At 51.9% G+C, this 15,621-nt stretch overlaps 2 protein-coding genes across 5 annotated transcripts in view; one reads left to right on the plus strand and one right to left on the minus strand.

Annotated features, from left to right (window-relative positions):
- The window catches only part of Prpf6 (pre-mRNA processing factor 6), a 58,092-nt gene extending 50,362 nt beyond the window's left edge, over positions 1-7,730 (minus strand). The window contains exons 1-5 of the mRNA XM_004841124.4: positions 7,550-7,730; positions 7,184-7,362; positions 5,057-5,225; positions 3,316-3,434; positions 161-239 (exon numbers count right to left, since the gene is read on the minus strand). Coding sequence (XP_004841181.2) covers positions 161-239; positions 3,316-3,434; positions 5,057-5,225; positions 7,184-7,362; positions 7,550-7,579 — 576 coding nt within the window. The 5' untranslated portion in view covers positions 7,580-7,730. The remainder of the gene's footprint in view (positions 1-160; positions 240-3,315; positions 3,435-5,056; positions 5,226-7,183; positions 7,363-7,549) is intronic.
- An 855-nt stretch (positions 7,731-8,585) lies between these two features.
- Samd10 (sterile alpha motif domain containing 10) lies at positions 8,586-12,940 on the plus strand. Of its 4 annotated transcripts, none has more exons than XM_004841122.4 (5): positions 8,586-8,792; positions 10,484-10,665; positions 10,746-10,917; positions 11,274-11,414; positions 11,570-12,940. In XM_004841122.4, exons 1-5 carry the CDS (start codon positions 8,702-8,704, stop codon positions 11,590-11,592), a joined length of 609 nt encoding a protein of 202 aa, XP_004841179.1. In that variant the 5' UTR covers positions 8,586-8,701; the 3' UTR covers positions 11,593-12,940. The 4 variants fall into 4 exon arrangements, with proteins under 4 accessions (XP_004841179.1, XP_004841180.1, XP_021110962.1 ...); XM_004841123.4 differs by having other exon boundaries at positions 11,593-12,940; XM_021255303.2 differs by having other exon boundaries at positions 8,602-8,792; positions 11,274-11,374.
- The last annotated feature ends 2,681 nt before the right edge of the window (positions 12,941-15,621 follow it).

Here is a 15,621-nt window from a genome sequence, read left to right on the forward strand (position 1 = left end):
ATAAATACATACGTACATACCTATATACATACATACAAAACAACACAACAGGACTGGGAATGCAGCTCAATGGCAGAGTCTTGTCTAACATGTGTGAGGGTCTCAGCTGGGTCCCCAGCTCTGTGGGAGTTTAAGGAAGACATTCCATCTATCTGCTTACTTTGAGATCTGAGAACTGTTGCTGGATTTTGGGGCGTTCCATTCTGTATTTCTCAATCTCTTCTTTCTCCCTTTGTTCTCTAGGAAATAAAAAATGTGCCTGTATTAGAAATACTGAATGTTCATTTCAAATAAAGATAGTTTGTTATATGTCTCAAATTACAAAAAAGAACAGTTCCACTCCACACTCAGCAGCTAACTCAAGTATACTTTAAGATGGGGGTGGGGAGACACGACGACAAAAGAATTGCTTGAGGAGTGATTTAGGGGCTGGGGATTTAGCTCAGTGGCAATGCATCTGCCTTGCAAGCGCAAGGTCCTGAGTTCAATCCCCAGTACTGTAAAGAAAAAAAAAAAGAACTGCTTGAGAAGTATATTTTAAGGTAACTATGGATACATTCATAAATCTAATAGTTCAATTATCTACCAAATGAAAACAGGCAGAAATTCAATAAAACAAAAAGATATCCTTTTATATCACAATTAGCCTATCATAAGCTAAACACTGTATGTCCCAAATTGAAAATCCACCTCAGGGCTGGGGATTTACCCCAGTGGTACCAAGCCTGCCTGGCAAGCACAAAGTCCGGAGTTCCATTCCCAGTACCAGAAAGAAAGCATCTAACCTACTGAACACCACAGCTTAGCTGCACAGTACACGGCTGCAAGGCAGTTGCTTCCCTGTGTGACTGCGCGGCTCACTAGGTGCTATGTCACTATTGACACCCAGCATCTCAAGAGACACTCTCACTTGCTACAGAAAAGATCAAAATTCAAAGCGTGGTTTCCACTGAATGTGTATCACTCTTGCACCAGTATAAAGTTGAAAAATTACGAGTCAAACTACTAAATTGGGGAACATCTACAAATACTTTCCTTAGAACACAAGTACAGTATAACTGCAGCTTTAAACTTCCCAAAAACCTAAAGGTAGGGCCATCCTAGGAATAGCCACCTCAGAAGGAAAAGTGAAACATCATCTCAGTTCTCTTTTAGCCCTCTACTTATCTATCAGTTCCCTCTCTTCCAAGTGAACAGTTCACCCCTAACAAACAGTAAGCCATTATTCAGCTTCTCCGCCCCATCTGCCCAGGCAAATAGCTTATCTCATCATCCGCACAGCTGTCCTTTGGGGTGCAGGGTGATGGGCAGTAACAAGGCCAAGGCCACCCTGAGCATAACAACTGCACACGGGGACAAAAGACTACCATGTTAACATAGCAGGGGTCAGCATGAGCCAAGTAGTTAATACTTCCTAAATTTAAATACTGAGATTTAAATTTTTCTTTATAATGTAAAAGGAGAACATCCACAGGTATGAATTTGAATGTGTAACAAATGGCCTGGGAATGTAGCTCAGTGATAGAGCGCTTTTTTAGCATTCATGAGGTCTTTGGATTAATCTCCAGCATGGAAAAAAGAAGAAAGAAAAACAAAATTGAAGACTATGTTATGTAAATGATGTGCTTGGAAAGATTAATATTTCTATGAGAACTGATGTGGCTGGCACCATGGCTCCTGATGTGAAGAAACACACACAGCTACATCCATCAGGTTTCCTAGCTGAGGATGTTCTACCCATTTTAACCAAGTTTCAAGTCCACCCTCCACTCCACAGGAAATAATAAGGAAGAACAAATGCTGGGCACCATGGCCCACTACTCGAGAGGCTGAAGCAGAATCACAAGTCTGAAGCAAGCCTGGGCAACTTAGTGAGACCCTGACTCAAAATGAAAAACAAAGCCAGGCATGGTAAAACATTCCTATAAACCCAACCTGGGAAGGCTGAGGCAGGAGGATCAAGAGTTCAAGGCCAGGGCCAGGGCTTTAGCTCAGTGGTTCTGCTACCTGCCTCAAAAGCGCAAGGACCCAAGTTTGATTCCTGGTACCAAAAAAAGAAGAAAAAAGGAAATGATTTTTAGGGCTGGGGATTTAGCTCAGTGGTTCTGGCGCTTGCCTAGCAAGCACAAGGTCCCAAGTTCGATCCCCGGTACCAAAAAAAAAAAAAAGAGTTCAAGGCCAGCCTGGACTGTATAACAAGACCCTGTTTCAAGAAAACTAAAACTATAAATTTTAAAATAAGAAGGGCTGGGGATATAGTTCAGTAGTAGAGTGGCCTTGGGTTCAATACCCAAAGGGGCCCCCCCCACACACATACTAGAACAATTAAAGGATACCCTGAGGAAACAGGTAGCCATTCAATAATTCAAATTCATGCTCACTTCAGCAGCACACATACTAAAATTGGAACAATAATTCAAATTCTTCTACAAAAAAACTGATCTCTTCAAAATCAATGTCATGAAAGGTTAAAGAGGCGGGAGGTGGGGAACTGTTCTAAATTAAAAGTATGAAGAGATTAAATCTGAGAAGTGACTCTAACTGACCTTGGCCTAGGAAAAAGCAGTTCTGGGCCGGGGATTTAGCTCAGTGGTTCCACCACCTGCCTCACAAGCACAAGGTCCTGAATTCGATCCCAGGTACCAAAAAAAAAAAGAGAAAGGAAAAAGCAGGGGGTTTTTTGATTTGAGACAAGTTCTTGTTTGAGACAAGTTTTTTGTTTGAGACAAGTTCTCATTGCGTATCCAAGGCTGGCCTCAAACTGGCAGTGACACTCCTGCCTCGGGCTCCCAAGCACTGGAAACACATACGTGACACTGTGCCTGGCTTTTTTGGCTCTGTGAAACAGGGTCTCACTACGTAGCCCGAGCTGCCCTTGAACTCATAGTGATCCTCCTGCCTCAGCCTCCTGAGTGCTGGGATTACAGGCATACACCACGAGGCCCAGCTTCTGTTGTCTCAAAAACAAAAAACAGGGCTGGGGATTTAGCTCAGTGGTTTCGCCACTTGCTGCGCAAGCACTTGGACTGAGTTTGATCCCCGATACCAAAAAAACCCACCAAACCCAAAACCAAACAAAACAAAAACAGGCACAGTGTGGCATCCCCACAATCCACACTCTGAGAGGCTGAAGCAGGAAGATCACAAGCTCAACTCCTACCTGCACAACTTAGACCTTGTCTCAAAGTAAAAAATTAAGAGGTCTGGGGATGCAGGTCATTGCAAAGGTCCTGGGTTCAATGCCCAGCACCACAAAAACAAACAAGCAAAAAACCAAACCAGAGATTAAACATAATGTGAAAAGCAGCAATTTACCTCCTTTCTTTCCTTCTTTCATCCATCCTTTTATCCAGAGCTGCATAAATAGCATCTGCTTCCTCATCATCTTTTTCATAGGGTCCACTTGAGAAGAGGCTCCCAGCATAACCATTAAACTAAGAACAAAATACATTTAAAGAGTCAGCTTCCCCTCCAACACAGCCCCTACCAACACAAACAAAACATATTCAGTTGTAAATTACTTGTTAATTATGTTTTCCATTAGACAAATCTGAGCTGAAGGCCATTCTTCAGCAACTGCTCAATACCCTTCAAGTACCAACAGTGTGAAAGACAAGAAGAGCCAGGCATGGTGGCACACATCTGTAATCCCAGCACTCAGGAGACTAAGCCAGGAGGATTGTCACGAGTTCGAGGCTAGCTTGGGTTACACAATGACTTCAAGACCAGCCTGAACTACATAGTGAGACCCGGTCACAAAAATATAAATAAAAAGGGCTGGGGGCTCAGTGGCACTGCCTGCCTTGGAAGCTCAAGGTCCTGAGTTCGATCCCAGATTGGGAGGGGGTGGCTCACCTGTAAGGCACCCCCTGCCTGGCAAGTGCAAGACCCTGAGTTCAATTCCTGGTACACCCCTTCCCCTGAAAAGAGAGGAACCATCTTGTCGGAAAGGACTAGGAAACAAGACAAAACTTGATGGAGAATTCTGGGCTGTGTCCTGTGCCTGAAAAAGGACATTCACAGAAACACTGTAAAATTCAAATAAGAACCATAGATGAAGCCAGGCTCGGTGATGCATGCCTGGTATTCCAGCTATTTGGGAAGGCTGCAAGTTCAAGCCCAGCCTAAGCAACTCAGGGAAGACCCTGTCTCAAAAAATAAAAACGGTTGGAGATGTAGCTCAGTACTTGAATGTTTGGCTAGCATACACAAGCTCCTAAATTCAATCTCAGTGCTAGAAAAAACATCTATAATAAATTAACAACATGGTGTCAACCATTCTTTCCAGATTTTGATAACTGTACTAAGGTCATGTAAGATGGGGGGAAGCTTGGAAAAAGGTATGCAGGAACTCTTTTTTTTCTGAACTTTTGTTGGTACTATTTTGCAAGTTAAAAACCATTTCAAAATTAAAATTCTGTAAAACACTTTTTCCTGGCAAGGCATGGTGGTGCAAGCCTACAATCCCAGAACTCCGTGAGGCTGACGCAGGAGGATTACAAATTCAAGCCCAGCCTGGACAACTCAGCGAGACCGTTTCAAAATAAAAAAATAAAAGTGTGAGCCAGGCATGGTGACACATGCCTGTGATCCTAGCACTTGGGAAGCTGAAGTAGGAGGATCATTGTGAGTTCAAGGCCAGCCTAGGCTACATAGTGAGTTCAAGACCAGCCCAAACTACATAGTGAAACCCTGTCTCCAAAAAAAGGGGGGTACTGGGGATATAATTCAGTGCAAAGGGCCTCTGGTCCAATCCCACGTACCAAAAAAGACATAACTTTTTTTTCCTTAGAGGAAAGATATCATCTGTTAGAAGACACCTAAAGAAAACTTTGTCTGACTAAATCAGTGAACTAAGAAGGCAAACACCAAAGCTAAAGCAAGCATCACCACCATCATTAGAGACCAGCCAACGTAAAACCCTGATGTGGCACCCCATGCTACAAATACAGCTCTCTTGAGGAGAATTTAAGTGCTCATTTCTTTAGATTTTTACTGTTCCCTATGCCCTTCTGGAGACTGTCAGAAGTACCCACAGAAGCCCAACAAAAATCACCTCATCATAGTTGGTGTCATTCAGATCCTCATCATCATCATCAGCAGCCTGGTTTTTCTTCATCTGGTCCCCCACGGTTCTTTTGCCTGGTGGTGCATGGCGATCGTCCACAGGATCATTTGCATCCCGGGCAGGCCCAATGTCTGAGCGGGTAGTGAAGCCAGTGGCACTGCAGGCCCCAAGATACCTCTTACCTGGGTGACCCTGCTTCTGGTGTGCTCTCCTCCACCCCAGTCATAATCTCTTTTTCTAACACTTTAGGAACCTCCAAAGATTCTGGTGCCAGTGGACTGCACTGTCATACACTATTACTGATTATGTCTGCCTACCTAAATGCTTCAATCCATCCTCAGTAGGATCCAGGCAACGTCCCACCCCCACTCCAAGGCTTTTCCACTTCTCCAAATGATCACCCAGGCCTTCATACCTCCCTCCTCCCAGGTTCCAGCCCCATATTTCCAACAACCTGCTGAGCCTCTCCCTCTACATTCAACCAGGCCCAAACTGAGCTCCTCTTCTAATGCATTCTACATCCTTTTGGGCTGTTCTACCTGTTAACAGCAGTGCCATCCCAGGCACCAGGCAGGTGCCATCACATATCTTTACTTCCTTCTTCAACCTTCTTGACACCATCTGCCAGAAAGTACTACTGATTCTACTTTCAAATGTCCCTTTGAAGACCATAACTTCCAACACAGCTGGTAATCGAGTTAGCCCTTCCTATCTCTCATCTTCCCCCACTTCAACCTTTGCTCTGCCAGATGATACTTTCCGAAACACGTCTCTGGCTAGGGCTTTCTTTAGCATCATTAACTCTCCAAAGCCTTCAGAAGCTTCAGCCTGATGCTCAAGGCCTTCTGACAACTCCCTTGTCACTTGCTGCACATTCCACTCACTCTGGACTTCTTGCTGTTTCCTTGTCTTCCCTTAAATCTTATCTTTTTACTGTCTGCACACAAAATGTCAAGTTTCTCCTTTACTCCTGACACATTTGGAACCCTCAAAACCACCTCTTTCCAAATGTGGCTCTAACACTGCACTCCACCGAGTGCTCCCTGACCTCTGGAACTCGTGTTCTAAATCTGTCCCTCTGCATGTATATTACCTACACAGGCACAGAACCTTCCCTAGTAAACTAGAGGCCTCTGAAAATAGTGAAACACATGAGTTCCAGGTGTACCCTGCAGTTTCTAATACCACCAATCAAATGGATAACCAAGTAGGATGCTGACTGCCCATTTATCCAACGACTTTTGGTGGTCATTTGTGTAACAATCTTGGGCACCCAGGCACCAGCCTACCGGATGCAATGGGAGGGGGAGGGGTGCTGAGAATTTGAACAGTAGGTCTCTGGTGACAATACTATAAAGAGAGAGCCAACCCAAGTATGGTGGTGCACGCCTGCAATGCTAGTGCTCGAGAGGCTGAGGCAGGAGAACTGCCTCGAGTTGAGGCCTGCCTAGGTTACACAGCGAGTCAAGACCAGTCTAAACTAAATAGCAAAGCCCTCTCTCAAAAAGCCCAAAATAAATAAATACTATAGAAAAAAGATCTGTCATACTTAAGGCAAAAGAAGGGCCATGTGTTGCCGGGGATTTAGCTCAGAGGTTCCGTTGCCTGTCTCGCAAGCACAAGGTCCCGAGTTCGATCCCCGGTGCCAACAAAAAAAAAACCAAAAACAAAACTGTGAGCTAAGAAGAGCCATGTGTTCCCACTAGACAACAGGGGCTCTTCTGGTGCTCACCAACGACCTTGCATGTGGGTTTTACTCATTTTAGACACCAAAACAGTGGACTCAGAGACCGTGTCACATCTCCTAGGTTACAGGCAGGACTCAGTCAGATATGTTCTAACTGCAAAGTCTGTGTCCTACAGGGATGAAGCCGACCATTCGACGTCTTTCAGACGAGTGGCCAAGGACCCTAATTATTGTCCTTTTCTCCCCTCCCGGTCCTGCCGCCTCCAGCTGTTGGCACCGCCTAGCTCCAGGGTCGATCGGCCGTGAGTGGGAGGATGCGGAGCCAGAGAGAGATGCACCCTGCTCGGCCCGCCTTCCATCCCCGCTCCTCCGCGTGCCGCCTCCCGGGAGCCCCGGTGGCCCGCGCTGCCCCCCGCCCCAGGCCTCACCCGCGGCCCAGCCCCGGCACATAGCCGAGCGGCGCGGGCATGCCCAGGAACGGTTTCTTCTTCTTGTTCATAGCGGCGGTGACGATCCAGACAGAGCGGGGCCGGCAAGCCGCCGCGCAGCACAGAGAACGGGAGTCTTCCGCGACGTACCGCCGGAAGCGTCGCGGCCTTCGAGTCACCTGCGCCCCGGAAGCAAAGCTGTGGCTGCACGAAGCCCCGCCCACCCGAACGCCGCGACGGAAGTTCGAGTTGCGGCACTTCCGGTCGCTGTTACTGGGAAGGCTTGTGGCTGACGTTCGGACAAGCACTGTAGCGCCGACCTGTGGCGAGGCGGTCGGTGCCGGGGGCTCTAGGGGGGTCACAGACCTTGATGTGGCTGCTCCAGAAAGCTCCCATGCACCCGAGACCTGTGCACAGGGGTCAGGGCCGTCCTCCGCCAGGCACCGGCGCGCAAGACGGCCTCCCCACTTCTGATCTGTCAGGCTATGCGAGCCCTCAGTGGAGCTCCGCACGCCCGTCTGCACCGTAACGCTGTGTGGATGCCGCCCCTCTGAGGTGCTGTGACGAATGCAGCACTGATGTACTTGGGCAGGCGTCCCAAATGTGTGACTCCTGTGTACACACTGGGGCGTGTGCTTGCGACCAGGGCGGGCGCGTACCACTGCACTTTGAGCGCATTTCTGAAAGTCCGTGTACAGCAGTGCTTCTGGTGCTGGACACCGCCGACACCGCCAACCCCGCTCTATATCCGGGGACAGAGACTGGGGACGGAGCAGGCGGCACAGATGGTTGCAGCCTGCCCTTCCTTTGGCTGGAGGAGGCAATCACCCTCCCGCGCCCAGCACTTCTAGCGGCCTGGAGCAAACACCTCGATCCTGCCTGCTTACGGCCTTGGAGTTCTCTCCCCATCCTCAGCCAAGCCCCTTTCGGTTCTTTTAGCATCGAGCCCCGCCCCCGGCACTGAGCCAGATTCAGGGGCTACGCAGGGCGGGGGTTCGCCGCCCGGGAGCTCAGGGTGTCGTGGAGGGTGAGCTGGGGCCAAGCTTCTCCAGACAAGCAGGAGCCCATCTGCGGAAGAGACCTGAGAGATCTGGAGAACGTCCTGTACAGAATGAATGAGTGAATTCGCGATGCAGCATAGCAGAGGGCAGTGTTTGGGAAGGGGTGGGCTGACCCTGACCCGGACTCGGGTGGGTAGAGTGCCCCCGTCCACCCCCAGCACGGAGAGGACCGACAGCTCCTCGCTTGCCCGCCTTGGCCGGCCTTTGGCAGGTGCAAGAAGCCCGGCGGCGGAGCGGGGCCCCTCTGCACGCGCAGCCCTGCGCGCCGCCGCTGCTCCTGGAGCTCCTGGAGCGCGCTCGGCGCGCACGGCTCGGCGGCAGGTGCCTCGCCGCGCAGACTCGGCGGGCCGCCGAGGCCGGCTCAAGCGGGGCGGGGCGACCGCGAGTCGCCTGCCGGCCACACGGGCCGCCCGCCGCTCGAGAGGGGCGTGTGCGCGGGCTCGGCACCGCGGGCCCCATGTTCACCGAGCTGAGGGCCAAGCTGAGCCCCCCGCCGGGCCGCGCCGGGGCAGTGCACTACGGCCTCGGGGAGAGCCGGGATGTGGACGGTGAGCAGGCTGGGGTGGGGTTCGGGGAGGCGAGACACGGCGGGCTCCAGCGGCGGTCCTGGCTGGGGACATCCCGGTCCCTTGAGGTCCGGTGGCCTTTGTCCTGCTTGGCAGGTGACCAGCGTCAGGCTTCGGGGACCAGCGTGCCTTTGGCTTGGGTGGGAGACGACCCGCCGGCGTTTGTCTTCAGACTGGCAGCACACTGGAGTCACTCCTCCAGGCAGCGCTGGTACTGGGGCGGGTGGGGGACCGAGGACAGAGGTCACAGCTGGAACCTGCCGCCCCACCCCATTTCCCTCTCGGACCCTCCTGGAGTGTCGCAGGAAATGGGCGCTGACTTGGCAGGTGCCCTGGAGAAGGCGGCCGACTGGTTTTCCCAGAGCGGCTCTCCTGCCCCAGCCGCCCAGGGCCTGTGAAGCCCTCATACCACAGTGCCGGTCCTGTGAAAGGTGCGGATTTAGAGTAAATCTTTTCCCGTGCTCCAGAGGCTACCTCAGGGCTGTGGCCCACTAGTCACACTCTCCCTGACCTTAAACCGCAAACTTAGTCACCTGGGGTTCGGTTTGGAAGTTGCAAGAGTGGGGGAGAGGATGCTAAGCGGCGGGAGTCTGAGCCGCAGGGATCTTACCCGCAGAAGCACAGAGGAGTAGAACGCGGGTTTCCCCCTTGCTCGGACCTCTTGGACACCTCAAAGGACTGGCCCGAGTGGAGAGTGGAGAGGGACTGGTTGACTAGAAAGGAAGTTCCCTTAAGCAGGTGGATGAAGTGGGCGTGAGTCCTGGCATGGGAACTTCATCCTGCCTGCAGACTCATCCTGCCTGGGTACTGTGGAAGAGTGAGTATGAGTGCATGTGTGGTGACCTCCACTTTCCTTTCTCCCCACAAGCTCTGTTGATCTGCAGACACCACACCGAGATCTCATTTGTGTGTCCATTCACTCGTACATTCATTCACGGGGTTCGTGGGGTACCTCCTGCACTCCAAGCAGGGGGCAAGCCTTATAGCAATCACACCCTGGATGGGAAGGATCTCACTCAAGCATTAGACCTTCCCACATTCGAGTCATCAGTCATCCAAGAAATGACCAAAAAGCTAAAAGATGAGGTAATCCAGGTGTGCTGGCACATGCCTGTAATCTCAGCAGACTGAGGCAAGAGGATTGAGTGAGTTTGTGGCTGGCCTAGGCTACATAGAGAGACCTTGTTTCAAAAAAACCAAAAAAAACCAAAAACCTAAAAACTAAAACATGAGGAATGTAAGGAAGTTGGTGTGGGAAGTAGCTGCACTGCACTCACCTGATCTGAACGGCCCACAGGCGGCAGCAGGCTCCCACAATCACATAGTGCTGTCCTGCCTAGGCCCTGCTGGCCAGTGCAGCAGGAAAGCCCAGCATGTGTTTGGGGAGTCCCAGTTGTCTGCTTGCCCAGAACTCAGGCTTACTGTCAGTGAGTCATAGTTGGTTAATGAAGTGAAGCAGGGACCAGGCCACAAACATCAGGTATGCTGTCGAGACAGCACCTTCAGTGGTGACAGGCAGGCAGCAGCCTCAGTCCTCTCAGCCACAGAGAGCATCCCAGGACAGAGGAGCTGGCCTTTCCGGTCAAAGACACATCCTGTGCATATGGCCCTGGCCTGGTATCATGTGTGTGTCCGGCTTGTGTGCCAGCCCTGACCAAGTACCTGGCACACAGCCACTGCCCACTTCAGCTTCTGCCGGACCCTCCTGGAGCACACAGTGTCGGCTGAGAGCATCCCTTGCCACTTGCCTCGGATGCCGGGTTCCAGCTTCACATGGCACGACCCCCGTAGCCAGAGAGGATCCAGCAGCAGGCCCGTCAAGCTCCTGCAGCAGCCCGGCACAGAGACCCCCCAGGTACTACTCCCCTGCCTACCTTACCCCCGCTCCACCTGCTCCGCTGCCCTCCTGCTACCTGCCAGCCTTCCCCCCTGCAGGGCCAGCTGTACTCTGAGCACTGTGGCCTGTACCACACGAGCCCCTCTCTGGGTGGGCTGGCACGGCCTGCAGTCCTGTGGAGCCAGCAGGATGTCTGCAAGTGGCTCAAGAGACACTGTCCCCACAACTACCTCGTCTACGTCGAGGCCTTCTCCCAACACGCTATCACTGGTATGGTGTGGCTGGTGCAGGGCAGGGGCCGGGAAGGGCTGGGAGGGAAGCCCAGCAGATCCTGCTCCCACTCTGCCAGCCTGTCTTCACCTCTGCCTGTGCCCCTCTGTCCACACTCTCCTCAAGGGCTTTTGCTGTTTCTGTATCTCTGTTTGTCTCTCTCAGGCTCTCGGCCCCGTCACTTGGGGCTTCTCTGCCTGGCCTCTGTCTTTTGCTCATCTTTGTCTTTCCATCTGCTTTCCCCTCCAAGGGTCTCTGCATATCTGAGACTGCCCATGATCCCCTTTGTCTCTTGGTCTCTGCCTTGCCCCTTCACACCTTTTTTGGCCTCCACTGGGACCTTTCCCTCTCTCCAGGCCGGGCTCTGCTGAGGCTGAATGCAGAGAAGCTGCAGCGGATGGGGCTGGCACAGGAGGCCCAGAGGCAGGAGGTGCTACAGCAGGTGCTCCGCCTGCAGGTGCGTGAGGAGGGGCGGAGCCTGCAGCTGCTCAGCCAAGGTCAGTGGGAGAGGCCAGGAGTGCCAGAGATCTGGGGGCTGGGCTGAGAGTGCAGGTTGGGTGGCCTGACCACCGGAGGGTGGCTGGGGCTGTGTGAAGACCATCCTGGGACGAGGCAGGGACCTGCCCCTCCCTCAACTGCATTTACCCCACAGCTTCCTTTGGAAATATGTCCTAGCTGCTGCCAAGGCTTGAACCCCAGACCCCAGCACTGTGACCAGTGACCAGGACCCACAACCAAGGATGAGGCAGAGCTGGCCTTGCAGCCCTTCTCGGACCCTGCACAATGCCTGGCTGGCCAAGCCTGGCCCATTGGACAGGCAGGACCAGGACTGCCACCTCCAGGTGCCTCTGGTCAGGCACTCCAGGTCGTACCCTGGGGCTAGGTGGGCATGGGCTACTTGCATGTGGCCCCCTCCAAGGACTTGATTCTAGGCCCATCCCTTGGTGCTGTTGGCAACATGCCACAGGTCAGCTGCCTGGAGCCAGAGTGGGTTGAATGACCCTGGACTCCAAGGGAGTCTCTTTATGTCCCCTTCATCATGTGACCACCCCTTCACCTGGCATCTCTACAGTTCGGTGTCCTCCCCAGCATCGCCAGATCAGCTGCACAGTGAGCCAGACTGCATCAGCTCCCTCTGGCTTGTGTTTTCCCTCCACCCCCACCAGAGCCCAGCAGGCCCAACCCATTGTCCAGAGTTGTGGATCAGCACCTGCCCCACTCAGTACCATGCCGAGACTTCACTCATTATTTATGACACCCTTGCTACACCCACATCTACTTTTGGGAACTGAGACTGAAAGAGGCCCAGGATGCCCAATCCCCGAAGGCCAAATTGGCACAACAAAGACTCTAGCCCTGTGCAGGAGACTCCATGCCCAATGCCCACCAGGTTTGGTGGTGCCCCTGCCCTTGTCTACAAGAGAGTCTCTTTTAAGCATCTTCTATATTCCCTGGCTCTTGGACTTAACTTTCAAGTAGCATTAGTGCATGTGGGTATTCCCCTTACCCCTTTCCCAAAACCCTGGATTCACAGGAGAAACTGTACAGGGGGCTACACCATGTCTACCACCCCATGCCTGCGCAGCCCTCCCTGGGAGGTTGGGAACTGGTACTACCAGAAGAGGGACTGTGAGTGTAACCCTGGAAGTCCCCACCATCGTCTTGCTCCTCTGCCTCTCCCACCCCCCTGGGGACTCTGGAAGTCTCAGGGACAAGTAAGGATGAGCCTGCAGTCCCCAGTTCTCCAGCTCAGTCATTGTAGGTTCCAAGTGAAATTTGGACAACTTGCCTGGCGTGTCCCATCCTTTGTGCCCCTACCCATGGGGAACCCGCCTCTTGTACCTGGCTGCCTGACGATCCCCTCTCTGTACATCAGCCTTCAGCCAGAGGGCCCATCTTGGCCCCTTTCTCCCTCCTCTGTCTTGCCCATCCTGTACTCCTGTCCTGTCTTCCTTGTTTTTCATTCACTTTTTTATACTCTGACAAAAAAATAAGAAATAAACCTGGTTCTCAAGTGCCCACAGTGCTGGGTCTGGGGGTGCCCCTGGGACCACCAGGGGGCAGTGGTGTCCTGTCCTGAAGGGGCTGCTGTTACCCTAGGGCACCGAGGGACCTCAACTAGGCCACATGAATGGCACCCCAGCAATGGACAGAACACGTATGACACGCTGGAAGCAACAGCCCAGACACGTGATGTAGGAGGTTCCTGGGGCTGCTCTAACAAAAGGCCACAAACTGGTGGCTTCAAACAATAGAAACTGATTCAGGGGCTGAGGATATAGCTCAGTAGTAGAGTGCATGCTTGGGAGGGTCTGATTCTTTTGTTTTTGTTTTTGTTTTTTGGTACCGGGGATCAAACTCGGGACCTTGCGCTTTTGAGGCAGGCACTGGAACCACTGAGCTAAATCCCAGGCCCCTAGACTGCATGCTTGGCATGTGGTGAGGCCCTGGGTTCAATCAGCAGCACGAAAGAAAGAGAAAGGTAGGGTCAAAGGAAAGAAGGAAGGAGGTGATTCCATTCTAGAGGTCAAAGTCTGAAATCCAGCAGGACCACCATCCCATGGAGATGAGAGGAAGTCCTTGCCTCTTCCAGCTGTGGTAGCAAGGTGGATACACTATGCACTTTGTCTCTGCATCACATCACTCCTCTGTTAAATCTCCCTATCTCTTCTGTATAAGGATGCCTGCATCTATGGCCTAGATCAGGGTAATCCAGGATGATCAGGAGCCTTAATCACACCTGCAAAGAGTCTTTTTACAAAGTACTTCCCCTTTACAGGTTCAGGGAATTGACTTGGTCATCCCTTAGGACTCACTGGCCTCCCACATAGGGCAGTACTCCGATATAAATGGCGCACAGACCACAGCACACACTGACACACCACACACAGCAACCAGATATACAAATAGGGCATCAAACACTAACACAGAAACACACTGACACTGACAATCAGACCCAGCATGTCCCAGCACAAACAAAAACACTTATTTGGTCAGGCATGTAAGCCCAATACCCACAAAATACCCAGTACCCAATACCCACCCATGTATTTGGTCAGGCATATAAGCCCAATACCCACAAAAGTATGTAACAGAAATACTGTTGTAGTACAATAATGACCCCCTCAACATACAGAAACACTCAGGACACAGCACACCAACAGTACACACAAACTCATTATACAACACTATGACATATGGGTACACACAGAAAACAATTGGTCCCTTACATCCTAACACAGGTATTTACATAGACACATACCACAGCCTAGACACACATGCTATGATCTAGATTACTCCCCCCATGTATTCTGCTGTTCAGTCACCTGGATAGTAACATACAAGCAAGCACTGATCTTACTCAGTATGGGACTCAGATATGCCATGACACTGGTTTGTCCAAATGTGGATGCTGCTAGACACATCACTTAGACACTTAACTGTCTACAAAAATTGACATTTCCAACCTGTGGAGAGCTGACAACCTTGGGTGCACTTCAGGGAAACAGACACTGACCCCTCAACACCCTGCTGGTCCTGTGCCCAGGGTGGGAATGGTCAAAAAGAGGGGGAAGGATGCCCCCCTGGCTTTAGCAACTCCCTCCCCTTCCTGGGGTCACTTGGGTGGAGTGGATGCACACTGGCCTCTCTAGCTCAGATTTCTAAAGAAGGAACCAATGGACCCCTCCACAGAGGGCTCAACACCTCTGTCTCAGGTGAGCATCTATGCAGTCCTTGAGCAGAACAGATCCCAAGATCCCATTGAGAAGAGGTGGACCCCAAACCTGCCAACACCTTCTCTGCCCTGCCTTCAGGCAGTGCGGAGGAGCCTGCCCAAGAGGTGCAGGAGAGGAGGTCTCAGCCAGGACGGGCCCAGGGCAAGAGATGCACCTTGTAACTCCCATTTCCCGCCTAGCAGTTTCTAACCCACACCAATTCTGAGAAGTCCACAGTGTTTATGGAATATAAAAAGAAACATTAAAAGACATTTAAAAGCCAGATTTATTGCACATGGTTTAAAAAAAAAGCTCGACAATATTGTAGGCACAAAATAAAACTCAAGGTCTCCACTCTCAAGATGGGAAGATGGGGTGCGCTGAGCAGCTGAGCACAGATCTCTTTAGTGGAAGCTGACACCCCTTGCCTGCCTTCTGTAGGGACTCCAGGCATTCTCTACCTCCTCTCCAGCCAGTACTTGGTGCTCCACAATCCCACCACGATTCACTGTTTTCTTGTCCTTCATTCATTCCTAAACTTTATAGGGTGGAGCTGCATGCCACTGGCAGACCTGAGACCAACAGGTTCTGCTGCAGGGAACCATGTCCTGGTTGCTGGTCTACGGCTCAAGCTGGGGTCGATCCAATGGTCAGTGGTCCCCAAAATGTTCCAGGGTTTAGACAGAGGCCAGAGTGACAAAGGTGGCCACAGGGCCAATTGGAGGGAGGTCCAGTCCTTCCCTGCTTGTCCTGGGGGGCAGCAGAGGGGGCATTTAGGTTCTACAGCACATAGGCCTCCCTCCGCAACTCCCCGACCAGCACAGGGTGGCATGGGGTTGCCTCATTCGTGTGCGCAGGGCTCTGGACAGGGTCCGGCGCCTTTGCCTCAGTTTACCCCGCTGTCCACAAAACCCCTCGCCCCGAGGATAGCACGACCGTCCCTTGGCCCTAAAGGCCAGACGGACTCCGGAGGCGGGTCCTGGAGCCG

Source organism: Heterocephalus glaber, unplaced genomic scaffold (genome assembly GCF_053883595.1).
Source record: "Heterocephalus glaber isolate CG9 unplaced genomic scaffold, H.glaber_assembly_v1.0 deba00001673, whole genome shotgun sequence".
In the NCBI taxonomy this organism is placed as follows: domain Eukaryota; kingdom Metazoa; phylum Chordata; class Mammalia; order Rodentia; family Bathyergidae; genus Heterocephalus; species Heterocephalus glaber.

What these genes read in the sequence shown, in the direction of transcription:
- Samd10 (XM_021255303.2), top strand. Translation starts at nt 8,702, where the DNA reads ATGTTCACCGAGCTGAGGGCCAAGCTGAGCCCCCCGCCGGGCCGCGCC. An exon ending in CCGGCACAGAGACCCCCCAG is followed by an intron (nt 10,666 to 10,745) that starts GTACTACTCCCC and finishes TCCCCCCTGCAG; the next exon opens with GGCCAGCTGTACTCTGAGCA. An exon ending in CTCCCAACACGCTATCACTG is followed by an intron (nt 10,918 to 11,273) that starts GTATGGTGTGGC and finishes CCCTCTCTCCAG; the next exon opens with GCCGGGCTCTGCTGAGGCTG.